The 21492-nt window shown below is 46.6% G+C and overlaps 1 protein-coding gene across 1 annotated transcript in view; it reads right to left on the bottom strand.

Annotated features, from left to right (window-relative positions):
• LOC311248943 (tight junction protein 1-like) overlaps positions 1-21492 on the bottom strand; it is a gene marked incomplete at its 3' end in the record, with an annotated part of 73490 nt that overhangs the window by 7259 nt on the left and 44739 nt on the right. The window contains exons 3-4 of the mRNA XM_084338188.1: positions 18877-19001; positions 13840-13942 (exon numbers count right to left, since the gene is read on the bottom strand). Coding sequence (XP_084194314.1) covers positions 13840-13942; positions 18877-19001 — 228 coding nt within the window. The remainder of the gene's footprint in view (positions 1-13839; positions 13943-18876; positions 19002-21492) is intronic.

Genomic DNA, 21492 nt, shown 5'->3' with positions numbered 1-21492 from the left:
GCCTTGCGTGGTCGCTTCACCGCTGGAGGGCAGGGAGGGAGAGGAGAGAGGGAGGGAGGGAGAGGAGAGAGGGAGGGAGGGAGAGAGGGAGGGAGGGAGGGAGGGAGGGAGGAGGAGGAGGGAGGGAGGAGAGAGAGGGAGGGAGGGAGGGAGAGGGAGAGAGAGAGGGAGGGAGGGAGGTAGGGAGGGAGAGGGAGAGGGAGGGAGAGAGGGAGAGAGAGAGAGGGAGGGAGGGAGGGAGGAGGGCACGAGGGAGGGCACGAGGGAGGGAGGGAGGGAGGGAGGGAGGGAGGGAGGGAGGGAGGGAGGGAGGGAGGGAGGGCAGGAGGGAGGGAGGGAGGGAGGGAGGGAGGGCAGGAGGGAGGGAGGGAGGGAGGGAGGGAGGGAGGGAGGAGGGAGGGAGGGAGGGCACGAGGAGGGAGGGAGGGAGGGAGGGGAGGGAGGGAGGGAGGGAGGGAGGGAGGGAGGGAGGGAGGGAGGGAGGGAGGGAGGGAGGGAGGGAGGGCAGGAGGGAGGGAGGGAGGGAGGGAGGGAGGGAGGGAGGGAGGAGGGAGGAGGGAGGGAGGGAGGGGAGGAGGGAGGAGGGAGAGATGGAGGGAGAAGGACTGCATTAAGGTCAGCACTCCTGTTTGCATGCGGTAGAACAAACGTGTGAAAAACGCAGAGAGGATTCCTCAGAATGCCCAAATTGTCGCGCATTTCAGAAATTGATCAAAATAGAGAAATGGCATTTTTGAGTGCTTTGAACTGTTCTACATCTGTTACCTTATTTGCAAAACTGAATACGACTTGTAAATGGGTTTAATTCTTGATAGATATGTCTGTAATTATCCCGGTTCTCCAGAGAACTACACCCACCCACACACCCACACACACACACACACACACACACACACACACACACACACCCACACCCACACCCACACACAGAGAGGGTGTGCTTTAAATAGGGTTTAGACCCCCGCAGAGACTTGTCAGACTATCGCTACCCCCTCCTTCTAAACAACACATTGGCTTTCATAAATGTATCATATGAATGATCTCTCGCAATAATATCCACGGGACTCGACTTTTTGCAGAGTCATTGCGCGAGTTGGACGTTTTATTTATTTGATCACTGTAGGCTCATGACGGCAACGTTAGTGCTGTTGGTTGAAACGTGATTCCGGAGTGATACCTAAATGCATTCCGTTTCATTCAGAGAGAGAGAGAGAGAGAGAGAGAGAGGGGGGAGGCAGAGTGTGTCACCGTGTGTGTGTGTGTGTGTGTGTGTGTGTGTGTGTGTGTGTGTGTGTGTGTGTGTGTGTGTGTGTGTGTGTGTGTGTGTGTGTGTGTCTGCGTGTGTGTGCGAGCAGCTCATGTGAGCCGCAGTGTTTCTCTCCCGTCTTTTGGAAGCTAGCGATAACAACAATAACAATTCTGTCGGGGGGGTCAAAATAAAAGAGCGAAGTCTAAAACAGGAAGGACGTTTATTTGTACATTTGTTGGCAGCGTTACAGCATTTTCAGTCTTTCTGTGCTCGCATTTTCAGCGGTATCGCTTGGACGCACATATTTCTGAACTGAGAACTGAACTAGTTCATGTAGAAAGTGAACTTTCCAACACTGCCATGTGATATATAATTTATTTATTTCAATTGTAGTTTTACAGTGATCTTCTGAAGAACCAATATACTGTAAATAGAAGTAAATGTGATACAACCATGAGGGCCATGGCTCGATGTATGGCTCTATTTAGTTTTTATAAAACATTTGCATAATTATTTTGTTGTGATATTGTACAGAACAGGCAGATACGACCATGAGGTTGGACACCTATTTTATTTTATTTTTTTATAAATGTGCATAATTCTTTTTGATATATAGTGATATTGCACATACAGGGTTGTCCATTGTACAATACAGGGTTGAGGTTTGTTGTTTATTTATTATTATTCTCTATGTTTTTAATACAATTGTGTGATATCTTTTTAGTTTTTAGTTTATTTGTATATATAGTGATATAAATACATACTACCTTCATGCGACATAACTGAGTCATATATATTCTGATAGCCCAGGTTGTTCTGAAATGAATATGTACATCACTTCATTACACAATACATTGTTTAGGTTCTACAAGCAGTTGATCAAAGTTGACCGTGAACTTGAATTTGGTATAAAAATACAGATTGGGCTGCTTATCACTTCCCTAAGCTTTCACTGAGGAGCAGAGACAGCCGGTGTGCAGCACTAAGTAACTCCCTCACCTGCAATGGCCAGTCAGACCTGGATGGAAAATAACTTGCAAAAAGGGCGAATAATAAAATACTATCAGGTCAATAAACAGAGTAATATATAAGGTATAGAAAATAACATTTCTAATGACTCTGCACCCTAGATTTATCAATAACTCTCTCTGGCCTCTTGGGTCAAAAGATAGTCATTGGAATAACAAAGGAACGACAGACTGGAAGCTGGGCCTTTGTTACCAGGTGTGAATTGGTCTAGAGTGACATTGATTTCATCAAATGGCTGAATTGTCTTTCAAAGCCCTGAACTAAGATTTGGTTAGAATGTTACCAGAATGTTTCATAGGACATTGATTGAAATCGGCTCAAATTTTACAATTGATGGCAATTTATTTTGAAGGTATGAACCTGTAGTTTCATATTATGTAAAAAAAAAAATGTAAATCCCCAGAAAGGTGGGGGTGAAAATCGCCCAGACTCAGAGCGCACACACACAGCTCCGAACACACACACACTTGTTTATGTGAAATATGGGGACATTACATAGACTTACATGTATTCTGTAACTCTAACCCTAATGACTACATGTCCAACCCTAACACTTATTTTAACTTGAACTACTAACCCTAAAATAGCTGGCCAATGTCCCTACAAGGATAACAAGAACATGGTCCCCACAAGGGTAGGACAGCAGGACACACACACACACAGCCTGAGCAAGGTCTAAATCCTGTGATACAGTAGGAGTCATTAACACCCCGCAGGCTGCATCTGTGTGTGGTGGAGGTCACAGCAGAGCCCTGGGTCTGTCCAACACACAGAGAGAGAGAGAGAGAGAGAGAGAGAGAGAGAGAGAGAGAGAGAGAGAGAGAGAGAGAGAGACAGAGAGAGAGAGAGAGAGAGAGAGAGAGACAGAGAGAGACAGAGAGAGATATAGAGAGAGAGAGAGAGAGAGAGAGAGAGAGAGAGAGAGAGAGAGAGAGAGAGAGACAGAGATAGATATATAGAGAGAGAGAGAGAGATATAGAGAGAGAGAGAGAGAGAGAGAGATAGAGAGAGAGAGAGAGAGAGAGAGAGAGAGAGAGAGAGAGAGAGAGAGAGAGAGAGAGAGAGAGAGAGAGAGAGAGAGAGAGAGAGAGGACAGAGAGAGACAGAGAGAGAGAGAGAGAGAGAGAGATAGAGAGAGAGAGAGACAGAGAGAGAGAGAGAGAGAGAGAGATAGAGAGAGAGAGGGAGAGGGAGAGAGGGGAGAGAGCGATAGAGACGGGAGCGAGAGAGAGAAAGAGAGAGAGAGGAGCGAGAGAGGAGAGAAAGAGAAAGAGACCGTGCTGAGCATGGGCCTGTAGCAGAAGGGTGGAGAGGGAGGGGGAGAGAGAGGGAGAGAGAGAGAGGGAGGGGGAGAGAGAGGGAGAGAGAGACGAGAGCGAGAGCAAGAGAGAGAGAGACGAGAGTGAGAGCGAGAGAGAGAGAGGAGAGCCGAGAGAGAGAGAGAGAGAGAGAGAGAGGGAGAGCGAGAGAGACAGAGAGAGATAGAGACTGAGAGAGAAAGAGAGACAGTGCTGAGCATGGGCCTGTAGCAGAAGGGTGTGTGTGTGTGTGTGTGTTCTTTCTCTGTATGTTCAAGTAGCCAAACGTTACTATAACTGAGGGGTACAATTCCCTGACTGTATTACTAGATATGATACTTACTACCACTACCTTTGTACTTAATATTCGGCCACCCAGTACACGGCATAAATATATTATCATGAACACTCTCACGTAGATGAAACGGATCCAACACAAATGTACGAATTAGAAACAGGTCTTTATTTCCTACACAGCGATGGTGTGTAGAATAAGCACTTAATCACTTAATTACATTTATGAATTGAAATAGTATGCACTTTTATGGCAAGGAGTATTCGTCGGTATATCAATAGATAATGTCCAATCTCTGAAGGCGCAGGTGGTAAATATACGACCTGGAATAGTTAAGGAATAACAGCAATGATACTTTAATGATTATAGGCTGGATACACTAGAGGGGGTTAATCCGGTCGCTTGTAAGCCGACAGGAGTAGGAGGGGGGGGGGGGTATAATCCAGCTGCCTCGTCCGGCCAAGGGTATCCCAGGTGAACCCACTGTAGTGCCGTTCAATGCGCCGGCGATCCTTGGACCACAGATGAAAGCAGGTGGACTCTTTGTGGGCCGGCTCTCTCCGGTCCACGGGGGAGAGATGTGGAGAGACCTCGTCTTGCAGAGCGTCTCCTCACCTTGCGTCCTCTCCAGGGGGGGGGGTTCCAACACACGGTAGTGTCGGGGGTCTTTATCCATAGAATAATCAAAGTATCCAAAGCATAATCCGTGCCTGGGAAGGCGGGCTGTCGTCGGTAGAATAATCCGGTATACAGGTCCACTCGCTCGTCGGCTCTGGGGCTCCTCGGGTGCAGCTTCACATAGGGTCAACCACCCTGGGTAAGCAGCCAGTTCTCTGCCCGAAACGATGGGGTACTGACTACGGTAGTATTCTCACCGCACGAAGCACTATATATTAACAGACTATTATTAGCTTAATAGACTACGTCCAACTCGACGATATAGTGCCAAATATGACTATTCAAATATTAATATACACGATGTCTCAATACCGATGGTAGGCCGAACTTGGCCTTACTCCCACACGTGGCATCGCGGGGAGGCTTTACGTCTGTGACTCTATTGGAGGGTAAGAAACTGGACTGAAAAGAAAGTCCTACTTTAGTAGCGCAGTATATATACGCACTATGAACAAATAGTCCCATTAGTGGTGCGGTAGCCAAATTCCTACGCGGAACTAGGACTTGTTCGTACATGTCGAGCGGTACGTTTGAACTGGGTCTGAGGGGTATGGCAGCCTGGCACCAAGGTCTCGACCAATAGTAGAATGGAGACTATTATGGGATGTTCAGTAGGCTAGAATGGATATTCAATGCATATTGTACAAGGAATATACAAGGGATATCAGGGAATATTAGAGAATATACAAATACAATTAAATATATATATATAAATAAATATATATATTCGGTTTAATCTGGCCCTTCACAACAGCCACCCCCTGAATAGGTCCCAGACCTAATCAGTTAAACGGAGACAGATTAATCGCGTTGTCTATTTACACATAAGGGTTTGCTGTAGGGGTCAGTCAACTTCACAAAGTCATAGGGTTGTAGGGTCATGGTCATCATCGATTGTGTCTGGGAGTCGAGGCAGTTCTATGAGCCTTGCCACGGGACGGGTGTAAGTGCGACCCTGGACGAGCACTTCAGCTGCTCGGACCTTGCCGTCGGCACCGGTGATCACTTTGCTTACGCGGCCGGCCGGCCACATAGCTCTGGGCAGTGATTGATCAATAATCATGACGACTGTTCCTTCTGTCAAATTGTCTCTCTCCTTTACCCACTTCTGGCGGGTCTGTAGAGACGGTAGGTAGTGCAGTAGGAAACTGTTCCAAAACTTGTCGGCTAATACTTGGCTGTACCTCCACATTCGTCGGCCGTTCGCTTCTTCAGGCCGGTACATTGTCTGGGGTAATGTGGGATCTAGCCGCCCCATCAGGAGTGTGTTGGGGGTAACTGGGTCGATATCCGCCACATCACTGGAGACATATCCGAGGGGCTTCGAGTTAAGTACTCCCTCAATCTCCGTGAGGACTGTCATTAGGACTTCTTCCGCCACAGTCTGGGCCCCAAGTACTGCGTACAGGGCTGTCTTTATGGAGCGCACTTCTCGTTCCCAAGTGCCACCGAAGTGGGGTGCGTTTGGGGGGTTGAATTGGAAATCAACCTGTGCTGGAGCGAGGTGGGTCTTAAGTTCTGGGCCCATAGCTTGGAAGCTCTCTCTCAGCTCTCTTTCGCCGCCTTTAAAGTTTGTCCCATGATCGGACAATAGGGTAGACGGTCTTCCTTTCCGTGATATGAATCTACGGAAGGCCATAAAGAATGAGTCTGTGCTCATGGTCGGGAGAAGCTCGATGTGTATCGCTCTGGTGGTCATGCATTTGAATACAATACCCCACCGCTTCTCGGTTCCTCTTCCTTTCTTTATGTGCAGCGGGCCAAAGCAGTCCATACCCGTTGAGTGGAATGGCTTGTCACCGATTCGGAGGCGACATGGAGGAAGGTCAGCCATCCTTGGTATGCTGGGCTGCGCGCGCCACTTGCGGCAGTCTAGACATGTTTGTTGGAAGCGTCGTACCGCCTCTCTTCCTTGTAGGATCCAGTAACGACGTCTGATTTCCGCGAAGACTCTTTCTGCTCCTGCGTGATGTACATCCTCATCGTATTTCTTTATAATCAGCTCTGTGACCTTGTGTCGGCTGTTCAATACGATCGGGTATTTAATGTCATCCGGTAGATTGGGGGCTCTGCGTAGGTGACCACCCACTCTGATGAGGGTGTGAGCGTCGCTCTCGGGGGCCAGGTGAATTAATCTGCTGTCGGATGGGACGGGCTTTCCTCCCTGTAGACAGGCCAATTCATCGGGGAACAAGTCTCTCTGGGCTCGCTGCAGTAGAAGCAATTCTGCTTCCTCGTAGTTAGCTGCTGACATATCAGCGGGGGACTTGCACTCCGGGTGGTACCGCAGGAATGTTCTTTGTTGTGCACTCTCTATGGACGTGCAATCGTTTATGTTAGGGTCGGTGGAGGCTACGGTGCTCAATCCACAGAACACAGACTTCTTAATTTCCACCTCCTCTGGACTTGCTTCCCTCGGGATAGGCATGGGCCACTGTCCTTCCGGGAGTCTTAGGAATGCGGGGCCGTCACTGTAGACATTGCGACGGGTGAGGTCATCCAGGGGCATCCCCCGGGTGATGACGTCAGCTGGGTTCTGTTTTGTATCAACGTAGCGCCACTCTGTTTCTCCGGTTAACTCTTCGGTTAAGTCTTGAATCTCGGTGACTCTGACTCCCACGAAGACTTTGTACTTGCATGAGTCCGATTTGATCCAGGCGAGTACCGTCGTGGAATCTGACCACAGGATTGTTCTAGACACCGGTATGGTGAGCTCACGTTGGATGAGCGTGGCTAGGTGCGCTCCGGCTAGGGCTGCGCAGAGCTCTAGACGTGGGATAGATTGTTGCTTGCGTGGGGCTATTCTCGAGCGGGCGAGGACAAATGCTGTGTAGATCTCTCCCCCTTGGTCTTGGGCCCGCAAGTAGGCTACTGATCCGTATGCGACCTCTGAGGCGTCACTGAAGACGTGTAAGTCCATTTTACATGTCTCTGGCCTCACCTTGGGTGGGAAGTAGCTTCGGCGCATATTAACGCCTGGGAGTGAGTGGAGCTCCATCTCCCACTCTCTCCAGGTGGATGCAAGGTGTGCGGGAATGGGGTCGTCCCAGCCCTGGTCCTTGTCCCACAATGCTCGTACAATCATTTTTGCCCTGGTGGTGTACGGTAGAATACATCCTAGCGGGTCATATTGTCGGGCGAGTGTTGTGTACACACTCCGTCTGGTGGTCGGCGCCGCCGCCGGCCTTCCCTGCTCCGTAGTCAGGGGCTTGTGTCTGTAGTGAAGCGAATCTGTTTTGAATCGCCACACCAATCCCAGGGTCATCTCCTGGGCTTCTCCCGGGATTGTAGCCATCCAGGTCTCGCTGCTGGCTGCCTTGTCCTCGGAGGAGAGGCTGCGCAGTACTTGCGGATCGCTGCTGGCCCACTGCCTGAGATCAAAGCCGCCTTTGATCAATGAGGCGCGGAGTTTAATCAGGAGAGCCTCGGCTTCTTCCTGGGTTGAAAGGCTTTGTAGACAGTTGTCTACGTAGAAGCTGTTCTTTACGCTGTGTCGGACCTCTTCGTCCGCTGCTGGGTCCTCTGCTACATGTTTCTGTAGTGCAAATGTCGCACAGCAGGGGCTGCACGTCGTTCCGAAGGGGAGGACTTCCCATTGGTAGATGGCTGGGTGCTCATCTCCTGGCTTCTCTCTCCATAGGAACCGTAACAGGGGCTTGTCCGCCTCTACTAATCTCACCTGCAGGAACATTCCTTTAATGTCCCCGCTGCTGGCCACCTTTTCCTGGCGGAAGCGGAGTAGAACGCCGAGTAGGGAGGGGCCGAGTGTGGGACCGGGCAGTAACTCTTTATTCAGATTTTGGGATCCGATCTGGTAGCTGCAGTTAAATACTATGCGGTCTTTACCGTTGTGATGGACCTTGTGGTGGGGCACGTACCACGATTCAGTGGTCTGGTCAGCCTCTTTAATGTCCATCTTTGTGACGTGTCCCGCTGTGATGAGCTTCTCAATCTCAGCGCGGTATACACTCTCTTGGGCGGGGTTCTTGGCTAAGCGCCGCTCCGTGTTCAGCAGGTACCGTTCTATGGCGTCTGTCTTGGCGTGGAAAGTAGGCATTCCTTCTCGCCGCAGGAGTGGCGTGGCGTATCTCAACACGCCGTTGACCGGGACTCTCTTGGTCCCTGTCTCGAGGAGGTGAATGGCGTAAATGTCATCTTTAGAGCGAATGTCTTTCTTTCCATTCTTAAAGGGCATTTGTTCCAAGCTCCATAGCCGCTCTACGTGTTGCAGGAGTGCGGTTTCTCCCTCTGTGACTCTAGAGTGGAGACATCTAGTGGCTGTACTTCGGTTGAGAGATTTGGCGAGCGGGCCTTGGAGAGTCCATCCCAAACGGGTCTCGACTGCTGCAGGACAGCCTCGGGGTCCGGTATGAACCCGGTCTATCGGGACAATGAGGTCTGCATGGTCGGAGCCTATCAACAGGGTCGGCATAGCATTGTCTATGAGCGGGATCGGTAACTTGCGCAGATGTGCATATTTCTCCATCAGCTTGGCGACGGGGTATGTGTACCGCGACAGTCCTATTTCTTGGCTGGTGAAAGCGTCTGCAATCTGGTACCGTCGCTCAGGCTGGCCGCTTGCTGCGATAGAGAATGAGACATTCTCGCCCTTTATCGTCTTCAAATCTCGTCTTATTGTCCGAATTGTCATTTGGGTTTCGCTTCCCCGCAGCCCTAGCTGGGCCGCAGCGGAGGCGAGCAGCAGGGTCTTCTCTGACCCGTCATCGAGGACGGCGTAAGTGTCCAGGACTTTATTCTGGTAGCTTAGTGTCACACGCACTACTTTTAGGAGTACTCGGGCTCCACTGCTGCTGGCGGGATCGATGTACATGACGCTCGCTTTGCGGCTGGATGGTGCAGGTGAAGGGCGCCGTCTGTTACTGTCGTGAAGTATGTCCAGATGGGCTCCATCGCACTTGGTGCACCTTTTCTTTAAGCGGCATTCGGCTGCCATGTGTGAGCGCGCACAGCGAAAACAGCGCTTGTTGGACTTTATCCATTGACCTGCTTCCTCCGCGTTCAGCTTGGGGAAGGAGTCACATTGCGCTAGCCAGTGTTCTTTCTCACAGTAGGGGCACACTATCTTCCACTTCTCCGTTCTGGAGGGGGTACTGTGGCTCCTGCTGCTCGGTACTGACTCCGATTGGTGCATCACAGTCACCGATCTTCTTCCATCATTTAGTCGTCTGGTTCCTTCTCTGGAGCCAGGGGTGCTCCGTCCGAATGTATCTAGCCGTAGGCTGCTGACTTCTCTCGCCAGGAAGTCTGCTAGATCGAGGAGGTTCGGTTCGGGGCCATTCGGGTCTCTGTGGTCCCTCTGCCGCCTAAAGCGCTCCTGACAAGCGGGCGGCAGCTTCTCCAGGATCCTTTCCACATTTGAGTTGGCGTAAAGTTCATACTTCCCCTTCTCTCTTTGCGCTCCCAACATCCCTACCAGGGACTGCACTCTGATGGACAGGTCGTCCAGTGCTCGATTGTCTATTGCTGGGGGTAAGCGGTCGATGTGTCGGATCTCCTGGATCACGTAATCCCATATGCGCCCATACCTCTGGTCCAATGCTACCAGCGCTGCTGTGTATGGGGTGGTGGAAGTCGCGTAGGCGAGCGCTATATTATGTGCGCGGGGCACCTTTAAGTGCTGCAGTAGGATGGCGTATTTGTGGCGTTCATCCAATACATCCACCAACATGGTCTCCAGACACATGCGGAGTTCTGTATACTGGGCCCGGTTCTCTTGGGTGAAGTCGGGTACCATAGGCGTGCCAATGTATGACGCTGACTGTGGATACATCGGCGAGCGTTGGGGGAGAGGCCTCCTAGGCGAGTCTCCTCCCGCTCCTTGGTATGGGCTGGTACCGGCAGTGTACCATGGCCCGCTTGTCCAGGTGCTGTTCCTCGGTGCGGGTCGTGCGTCGTGCTCACCCGTGTATAGAGTCGGGGGTCTGTAGCGCAGCTCCGCGGGAGTATAGCCTGGGCTGTACCGGACCTCCTGGTCCGGTAGAGTACTGTGCTGTCTTCGGGCGCGGTTCTCCTCCTCTTCCTCTTCGTCTTCAGTTAGGTCATCCAGTGCTTGTAGTCTCTGGTTTAGCCTCTCCACAGGATATGCTGCTCCTTCCCGGTTGCTAGGTCTCGCTTGGACCGGTGGGGGGAGGTGGTCTGTGGGGGGTATAGACCTCGTCTGTTGGTCAAGTTCAGGGTTGTTTACTCGGCTAGGGGATGCCGCCCTGGAGGTGTGTCTAGACGAGAGGGTGTTGTCCGTCTGATCAGCTGTTCTATTAGTTGCGCTTGCTGTCTGTCGCGCTCTGCTTCCCGTAGAGCACCAGCAGCTGCTCGCTGGCTGTCTGCTCGGTCTCGGGCCACATTCTCTTCCATCTGAATGCGTCTTATTTCCAGGCGTATGTGCTCTTCTTCGCTCCGTTGCTGTAGCTGCAATCGATCGCGTTCACCCTGGAGTCTATCGCGTTCAGTAGAGGCTTTCAGGCTGACGAGGAATGCCTGCTGTAGGGTCCTCTCTGCCTCGCTGGGAGAAGGCGGTTGTATAGGGGAGCCTTCCCTCGGGGTACTCCTTGCGGAGCCTTGGAGCTCTTATCTCCACGGTGCTCTCCCCGTCTTCTTCCGTGCCGAGTTCTCTCTCGGTAGCGTTGTATTCCTCCCGGGACTCATCGGGGACTACTTCTTCAGTACTGGCGGGGTGTGAAGTCATGTCTGGTTCCCACTGGTCCCCACCGTGAACTTGGTCAGTTACATTAGAGCCCGTAGGGGCCTCTATGGTCGGGGTAGTCTGGGCGTTGGGGTTAGACATACTTTTACTTTCTAGTTTTACCGCGTTTACTGTTAGTAGAAGACTAGGTTGTTGACTGACAGCGTAAGCCTCTAAGTACTGAGGGAGCCGTCGTTCGCGCTGCGGGCGTTGGTTAGGAGGATCGTTTCGTGGAGTGTTCATCATAGGCCATTTCAATATTAATAACACTATATTAATATTACACTAATTACCCTCCGGCTCGAAGGACCAATTATAACTGAGGGGTACAATTCCCTGACTGTATTACTAGATATGATACTTACTACCACTACCTTTGTACTTAATATTCGGCCACCCAGTACACGGCATAAATATATTATCATGAACACTCTCACGTAGATGAAACGGATCCAACACAAATGTACGAATTAGAAACAGGTCTTTATTTCCTACACAGCGATGGTGTGTAGAATAAGCACTTAATCACTTAATTACATTTATGAATTGAAATAGTATGCACTTTTATGGCAAGGAGTATTCGTCGGTATATCAATAGATAATGTCCAATCTCTGAAGGCGCAGGTGGTAAATATACGACCTGGAATAGTTAAGGAATAACAGCAATGATACTTTAATGATTATAGGCTGGATACACTAGAGGGGGTTAATCCGGTCGCTTGTAAGCCGACAGGAGTAGGAGGGGGGGGGGGTATAATCCAGCTGCCTCGTCCGGCCAAGGGTATCCCAGGTGAACCCACTGTAGTGCCGTTCAATGCGCCGGCGATCCTTGGACCACAGATGAAAGCAGGTGGACTCTTTGTGGGCCGGCTCTCTCCGGTCCACGGGGGAGAGATGTGGAGAGACCTCGTCTTGCAGAGCGTCTCCTCACCTTGCGTCCTCTCCAGGGGGGGGGGTTCCAACACACGGTAGTGTCGGGGGTCTTTATCCATAGAATAATCAAAGTATCCAAAGCATAATCCGTGCCTGGGAAGGCGGGCTGTCGTCGGTAGAATAATCCGGTATACAGGTCCACTCGCTCGTCGGCTCTGGGGCTCCTCGGGTGCAGCTTCACATAGGGTCAACCACCCTGGGTAAGCAGCCAGTTCTCTGCCCGAAACGATGGGGTACTGACTACGGTAGTATTCTCACCGCACGAAGCACTATATATTAACAGACTATTATTAGCTTAATAGACTACGTCCAACTCGACGATATAGTGCCAAATATGACTATTCAAATATTAATATACACGATGTCTCAATACCGATGGTAGGCCGAACTTGGCCTTACTCCCACACGTGGCATCGCGGGGAGGCTTTACGTCTGTGACTCTATTGGAGGGTAAGAAACTGGACTGAAAAGAAAGTCCTACTTTAGTAGCGCAGTATATATACGCACTATGAACAAATAGTCCCATTAGTGGTGCGGTAGCCAAATTCCTACGCGGAACTAGGACTTGTTCGTACATGTCGAGCGGTACGTTTGAACTGGGTCTGAGGGGTATGGCAGCCTGGCACCAAGGTCTCGACCAATAGTAGAATGGAGACTATTATGGGATGTTCAGTAGGCTAGAATGGATATTCAATGCATATTGTACAAGGAATATACAAGGGATATCAGGGAATATTAGAGAATATACAAATACAATTAAATATATATATATAAATAAATATATATATTCGGTTTAATCTGGCCCTTCACAACAGTTACACTATAAAAACTAGATAGTTGATGATAATAAATAATTACTTCATTAGCAAACATATTCAAAAATCATTGTTATAAGCCATTCTCCCTCTCTCTCCCTACTCATGTACAGTAGGCCTCCACGCTACACAGCATTTACAGACATAAATAGACCCCATGGCTCATCTCCTACTCTGGGTATTCAGTAGGTGGTGTCAGAGAGGCAACTACCCATGTGACCTGAGGGGGGTGCTGCCGCACAAATCATTTTGAAATCATGTTCAATTGCAAATTGAATTAATTGTTGTTTTTGTTTTATGTGACAACAGTTTAACTAAACCAGGGTAAACCCAGCCTTATGTGACAACAGTTTAACTAAACCAGGGTAAACCCAGCCTTATGTGACAACAGTTTAACTAAACCAGGGTAAACCCAGCCTTATGTGACAACAGTTTAACTAAACCAGGGTAAACCCAGCCTTATGTGACAACAGTTTAACTAAACCAGGGTAAACCCAGCCTTATGTGACAACAGTTTAACTAAACCAGGGTAAACCCAGCCTTATGTGACAACAGTTTAACTAAACCAGGGTAAACCCAGCCTTATGTGACAACAGTTTAACTAAACCAGGGTAAACCCAGCCTTATGTGACAACAGTTTAACCCTTTCACTGCCACACGACAGCACGCGGAGCTAATGATGGAGCATCGCCGTTGGTTGTGTGATAGTAAAGGGTTAACCTTCTGTCGTGTGGCAGTGAACGGGTTAACTAAACCTGGGTAAACCCAGCAGTATGTGACAGCAGCAGCCCTCTTCTGAAGAGAAAAGGCTCAGTGTCGATGGGAAGCAAAGCCATACTCACTATCTTGGCCACCTTGCCACACTTGCGCAGTGACTGCACGGCGAAGGAATGAGGCACGTTGTCCATGGCGATGGAGTTGACCTGGATGACACGGTCGTTCTCACTGCACAACACACACACACACACACACACATATTGATGATTAGGACAGAGCATGGAACAGTGGATTTATTGATTTTTACTGTTAGCCGTTATTGGTTATGTTGCAATATACAGCATTAGTGGTGCGATGTATTGAACTGTCCAATGTTGTATTGTATTGCAATATATTGTATTGTACCGTCCTGTGTTATGTTGGTGTTGTATTGAATTGTATTATTGTATCATCATTTGTCTTGTATTACTTATGCAGAAGTATTGTATTAGTTATGCAGCAGTACTGTATTAGTTATGCAGCATTATTGTATTAGTTATGCAGCAGTACTGTATTAGTTATGCAGCATTATTGTATTAGTTATGCAGCAGTATTGTATTAGTTATGCAGCATTATTGTATTAGTTATGCAGCAGTATTGTATTGGTTATGCAGCATTATTGTATTGGTTATGCAGCAGTACCTTATTGTATTAGTTATGCAGCAGTACTGTATTAGTTATGCAGCATTATTGTATTAGTTATGCAGCAGTACTGTATTAGTTATGCAGCATTATTGTATTGGTTATGCAGCAGTACTGTATTAGTTATGCAGCATTATTGTATTAGTTATGCAGCAGTATTGTATTAGTTATGCAGCAGTATTGTATTAGTTATGCAGAAGTATTGTCTTGTATTAGTTATGCAGCATTATTGTATTAGTTATGCAGCATTATTGTATTAGTTATGCAGCATTATTGTATTAGTTATGCAGCAGTATTGTATTAGTTATGCAGCAGTATTGTATTAGTTATGCAGCAGTATTGTATTAGTTATGCAGCAGTACTGTATTAGTTATGCAGCATTATTGTATTAGTTATGCAGCATTATTGTATTAATTATGCAGCATTATTGTATTAGTTATGCAGCAGTACTGTATTGTATTAGTTATGCAGCAGTATTTTGGCCAGAACAAATTCCTCTTTGCAGACAATAAAGGGAATCTTAAATATTTATAAATCATAAACAGGCCTATAGTTTATATCATGGTCGTTTTGAGTGACTACTGTACATCCGTCTGCAGCAACAGACCTGTAGTTTATATTAGTAATTTTCAGTGGCTCCCTTCCTTCTCCTCAAGGTCAATACAATTACAGTTTCAATGTAATTCAATTTAATAATCTTTACCACCTTGCAGGGCAGCAGATGGATACATATTTAGTTTGGGTGGTTTTGGAAGGAAATCAAAGCCCTAAACCCGGGTGCCCTGGGGGACCACACACAGCTGGTGTTTACAGCTTAAAGAGAAAACACACCCTCACATAGAATCCACTATTTTATTTCTATGATACTGTACAGCTCTATTTAAATGTGTGCGTACAGTATAAACAAGTCAGTCCTTAAAGATCTCCTCCACACTTTAAAGATATTGTATATTAAATAACAATTCATTTGGTTTTTCCAAAGGGTCACATCTTCCCCCACGCTGGTTAACTTGATCTTTGTATACCAAAAGGTTTGCCAAAAATGAATTTCACCCAAACACAACACGTCTTAGCTTACACAATCTTGTTATCACTAAGAAAATACATCGATCACTAGATGTATCAACTTATAAATTACACAGGTGGCTCAGATTCTGAGAAGGTAGTGAGAAGCCCCCTCCCCCCCCCCCCCCCCTACAGGGGAAGCATGTGAAAAGGGCGCTCTGGTGACAAGTTCTGCACGAATAACAACCCGTATAGTCAAAGGCATGCCTCCAAGAGGAGTTAAGTGTAGAAGAAACATGTTTTTGAGCGGAGAGGACCTTTACGCTGAATACCGGAGAGATACTGTACACTGCAGTGCAAACAAGGCAAGTTAACAATGTTGTCATCGTGCCGTTTCTAGACGTTATCTTGGCGTTATCTTCCTGCAGCGGCAGAGGACGCTGCTTGTTTCAAGAATCGGACTAGTTTCAAGACATCTTCTCAAGGAAAAGAAAAGGAAGAAAGAGAACATCTTGAAACAAGAAACTTGCCGGCGCAAAATCATCTGCCAGTGAAGTAAGGACATTTTGTCTCGACAAGATTACAACAGATATTTTTTTTATTATCCACTTTTTCTCCTTATTTTTTTTGTAACATTTGTACCACATGCACAAACCTGCTTGATTATTGCCCCAAATAGCATGCAAGTTGGACAAAGTGGGTATGTCTGGAAAGAAGAGGCTTGTGGGTACCTATAAAACCAATGTTCACTCTGATATATTCATGTGAACAGGCAAGGGACCTTTTGGAAGATGAGCATGGCAGTTTTTTCTAGGCGAAAATGTAACATAATTTTTAATCATTGCCTATTAAATGATAAATGATACCAATGGAAAGCTTCTCTAGTTTACAGGGATACCAATACCTTTGTGTTCGCTCAAATATTGAGCGCGCTATGGACCAATATATTTATTAATGGGCAGAACCATGATTTTACATGGCGGCCATCTTGAAATCCATCATGATGACGTGGCCCCTACCCCAAAATGAAAGCTATGATGATGATGAACACGTGGGAAAAATGTGGTGCTTTTGTCCGGCGCGTTCCACATCCTTCTCAAATCTGGCGCTAAGCCACCGGACTATATGAACGAATAGACACAACAAGTAAGTGGAGTGACACTGTGTGCTATCGTGACAGGCTAAGCTGGCCTTATGTTTATTTGATTATTTTTTCTGTTAAATTAAGCTAGCTGGTCAATTGCTGGAGTGCTGCACGTAGCCATGTGTGCTAACTGGACAAGGCTATGTGCGGAAATCACATTGTGCTCAGTCACATCAAGCTAACCTCGTGTGTGCTGGACAACATGTGCTCATTCAAGCTAGCCGTTCTCTCGCCCCGACTGGGCATGCGCGGGAATTGAGGTTTATTTAACGCGGCGGGTGTTAGTCGGCCTGACGCACCGGCTGCGAGACTAGAGTCTATTGACGGTGACTGTTGTTAAATGATTGGATTTACTCTGTTTCATGTCTTTTTTGCTGCATAATCAATAATTTTTACAATGTTTCAGCTAAGATGGGGTCCCACCGGACGCCGACCGCTGTTGTTGCCCTGGCAGTTAGCCAACGTTTAATGTGGGCCACAGCTACAGTTACAGCTATGTTATAATTATGTTATAATTATGTTATGCTTATTTTGCAGTTGCGAGGGTAGATCGGCACTTTGTTTTTAGTTTGTGCTGCTGGTAATGTTTATATAGGAGCGCCCGAGTTGCTCAAGAGCTCCATGTAGTGGCGGAGTGGGGGTGGGGTGTTGGTCCTGGGGGGGGGGGCGGGGGGGGGGAGGATGTCCGTCTAATGTCTAATGTCTTTTGTGTTTGTGGTGTGTTTTAATTTTTATTTGGTATATTTGTATTTTGTATTTATTAGTTAAGTTTAGATCTGTATTTATTATTTCCTTTTGTTTTGTATGATTATTAGTGCTGCTACTTCGAAGCTTCGTTCGGTGGGCATGGGATTCGAATGGGAAAATAAAATTCGAATATAAAAAATAATTATAATAATTTAAATCTATTATTATTATTTTTTTCTTCAACTCTGCCTCTCTTTGTTAACTACAACAAGCAATGCTGATTGTTATTTAAGATGAGGTCGGACTCGGCACTGACAGATTTGTGTTCATTGTGCTGCTTTTATAAAGCCTCACATGACGACTTACAATATTTCATGAAAGCAAAGTGTTTCGTTAGTCTAAGATTTAAAAAGGTTTAAACTTTACAGCACTGACAATTCTCTATAGTATTTTTTATAGTGTCCCGACCCATATAAAAACATGTCTTAATAAAAAATTAAGTCGAATTCTGCCTTTGTCTCTATTAACTACATATAAATATTTATATAATTGTTTGCTTTATAGACGAAGGTTGCATTATGTAATGTAATGTTTTTGGCTGTGTAACGGAGAGTAATTAATCCAATCCATTTTATTTATAGAGCACATTTAAAAACAAAGTTGAACAAAGTGCTGTACAAGTCCCACAACATAAACATTTAAAAAAATATATTAATAATTTTTATTTATTTATTTTTTAATCTCAAAGCTTCGAATTAAAATCGAATCTCGGCCCCGAAGCTTCGAATGCCAAAAATAAATTTGAAGGTCAGCCCTAGTATTGCCGTTGTTATTTTTATTATTTCTGAATGTGTCGTTATTGTAGTTAATATAGTTGAAGTATTGTCTTGTGGTGTCCCTTGTATTATCGTATTGTATTTTGATTGTTGTTGAAAAAATTAAATAAAAAAAAATTTGATAAAATAAAAAGAAGCTAGCTGAGTATGAGCACTAATAAGCTAGGGGGATGAACCAGACTGCTATCGATCACTCACACACACACACACACACACACACACACACACACACACACACACACACACACACACACACACACACACACACACACACACACACACACACACACACACACACACACACACACACACACACACACACACACACACACACACATTGAGACAGTAGGAGGGCTGAGAGGGAGGCAGTAGGGGAGACACAGGAGAGAAGGTTCTTGCATGTAGGTGATAATAACCTACTACACTAAACTACCGCGACTAAAACAATACACTGTCTGCAGCAGCTCACAACATCTCTACTCCAAAGGATGGCTTGTTATTAATCACTACACCGTTCACAGCAGCTGGTCTCTGCAGTAACCTACAACAGCCCTGGTTAACCCTTGCACTGCCACACGGCAGAAGGTTAACACTATGCTATCACACAACCGACGGCGATGCTCCATCATTAGCTCCGCATCCGCGGAGCTAATGATGCAGCATCGCCGTCGGTTGTGTGATAGTAAAGGGCTAACCTTCTGTATTGTGACAGTGAAAGGGTTAACCGGCCGTCGTGTGGCAGTGAAAGGGTCTCAGAGTGTCTCCGTCGTCACTACACCGTTAGGGTTGCCATGGTTACAGTAACTCACAACAGCATGCCGTCGGCCGGCCCCCCCTGCAGCACGTCAGACACGATGATTGACGTCTCGCCGCTGTCCACGTTGGGGTTGTCCCGCCCCCCCGACACGGCGATGCCAAAGCCCATCTTGGAGTCCTGGGGGAGGGGGGGGGGGGGAGAGAGAGAGAGGGAGAGACAGACAGACAGAGCGAGAGACAGAGAGAGAGAGAGAGACAGAGCGAGAGAGAGACAGACAGACAGACAGAGAGAGAGAGCAATTAGATAACATTATTATTATTATGAGAGGATCTTAACTGGATAGACCAGAACAGACCAGACCAGACCAGACCAAGCCAGATCAGACCAGGGCAGACCAGACCAGACCAGTCCAGTCCAGACCAGACCAGACCAGTCCAGTCGTATTGACAAACAGCGGGTTTAAATTGTATGGAGGTGGTTGACAGATAGACTGTGGCAGTCTAATGGTCCTGTTGGGGATAGAACAGAGTAGAGTAGAATGAGCTCGCTGTGGCACCCAGACGAAGGCCAGACGGCAGTACTGTATTTGAAAATCTGGTATGTCATAAATGTATAGATGTAGCAGTACTGTCTATCTGTATGTCATGTGAATGGGGGACCCTGATGGAAACAAGACGAAAGTCTTTCTCAGGTCTGAATCCTCTTAACAATTGTATGTATTGAGCTGTACTGTACTGTACCCATTCTGCAATCTGTTAATAAACTTTTCAATCAATCAATCAATCCTAAACGCCCAGAGTCCTGATGGAATTATATATCACTAGAGAGAGAGAGAGAGAGAGAGAGAGAGAGAGAGAGAGAGAGAGAGAGAGAGAGAGAGAGAGAGGAGAGATAGAGTGTGTGAGGGAGTGGTAGAGAGAGAGAGGTAGAGAGAGAGAGAGACAGACAGAGAGAGACAGAGAGAGACAGAGAGAGAGAGAGCTCCCATCGTCTAATACAGGGGTCAGCAACCTTTACTATCAAAAGAGCCACTTTTCCCCCCTCCCACAAAATAAAATGCTCAGGGAGCCGCACAACCTATTTACCCTTAAAATGAAGATAACACAGTGTATAACGTTTGATATATCCCCAAGCATACCCCACATTTAGCATAAAACGCCTGACAATTGCATACCCAAAGTCATTTGCGATTTATTATACTTTATACTTATAGCACACGGTTTGTTGCATTAATGGAATAATAAAGCAACAAAAAGAACATTGACTTTTTATTGCTGTTTTTACATGTTATAACAAAGGAAAACCTCAAACTCTTATGAAGAGGAGAAAAAAGTAGACCTATTTTAAAATAAAACACAGAAGAGGAGACAAAACACTGGTGTCTGTAGACCGACTTTGAAATAAAACCCTGAACTATTCAGGTATATTTGAGTCCTTCCCTTATTTGTGGAACATTTATAAAATAAAAAGTAGTCCACTTTGAAAAAAGACTACCATGTGTAGACCTACTTTGAAATAAAACACAGAAAAGGAGAAAAAACACTGGCATCTGTAGACCTACTTTGAAATATAACCTGAACTATGCAGCTCCTTTTGAGTCCTTCCCTTATTGGGGCCAGGGAACCGCAGCTGATTGGCTAAAGAGACTCAGGTTACCGACCCCTGGTCTAATGGTGCGTTCACGTCAGGTGGGAAGAAGCGGAAGAACCAGCTTCCGACTGGGAAAAGCCATTCACGTCAGCCTCCTAGTGGTAATTCCTACTAGGTCATATGGGAGTTTTTTATATACCCCGATATCTCCCACTTCACATCCCGAAATGCGGAAGTATCAACCATCATGGCAGCAAGCTTGACGGCGATGTCGGCAATACAAGGTAAATACAAATCAAAATGATCACTTTGATCACATAATCAGAATAATACAATCATACTGCTGTACTCTTCATATGAAAAACGAGCTATACTTGCTGCTGTTCGTCTACAGTTGATTTTAACGGAACTTGTTAACGACTTGTAGCAATAGGTTAGCAGTAGGCTAAGATCGCCATCTTGGATGTGGGCGTTTCCACGAGTTCAACGCGTGAATGCTTCCTAGTTGTAGCAACGAGATGTCATCTGGTTCGTCCGCTTCTTCCCACCTGACGTGAACGCACCATAATACAACGAGCTGCACGATCATGTGACGCACGTCCTACTGCTTGGCATAATCAATGGTTTAATGTAGATACGAGGGAAAGAGAGAGAGAGTGGGAGAGGGAGAGAGAGAGACAGAGAACGAGGTAGAGTATGTGAATACTGTATACTTCATCAGATCATATATTTAGCATTTAGCATTTTTAGATGATATATTAGATTTAGACAATTAGATTATATATTGCATATATTTAGCATTTCGTTTTTTTTAGATTATATATTAGATACAATTTTGATTGGATTATATGTAACTATATTGTAGGGCAAATATAACTGAGGGGGCATACATACCCTCATCTCACCCCTTGTTGCAGATAATATGCACATGTCCAGAGTTAATTATATTGATTTGTTATATTGTTTACACTGCTTTTTTACTACCTGTGTACCTCCCTCCCCCCTCCCCCATGCTGCTATGGTGCCTGCATTTCCCCAAAGGGATCAATAAAGGAATATCTTAGCTTATGTATGTGGG

The sequence above is a fragment of the Notolepis coatsorum genome (assembly GCF_963971535.1).
Source record: "Notolepis coatsorum genome assembly, chromosome: 1".
NCBI classification, from domain to species: domain Eukaryota; kingdom Metazoa; phylum Chordata; class Actinopteri; order Aulopiformes; family Paralepididae; genus Notolepis; species Notolepis coatsorum.
The sequence above is the reverse complement of the archived record's forward strand: the minus strand, read 5'-3'. Positions and strand labels throughout refer to the sequence as shown.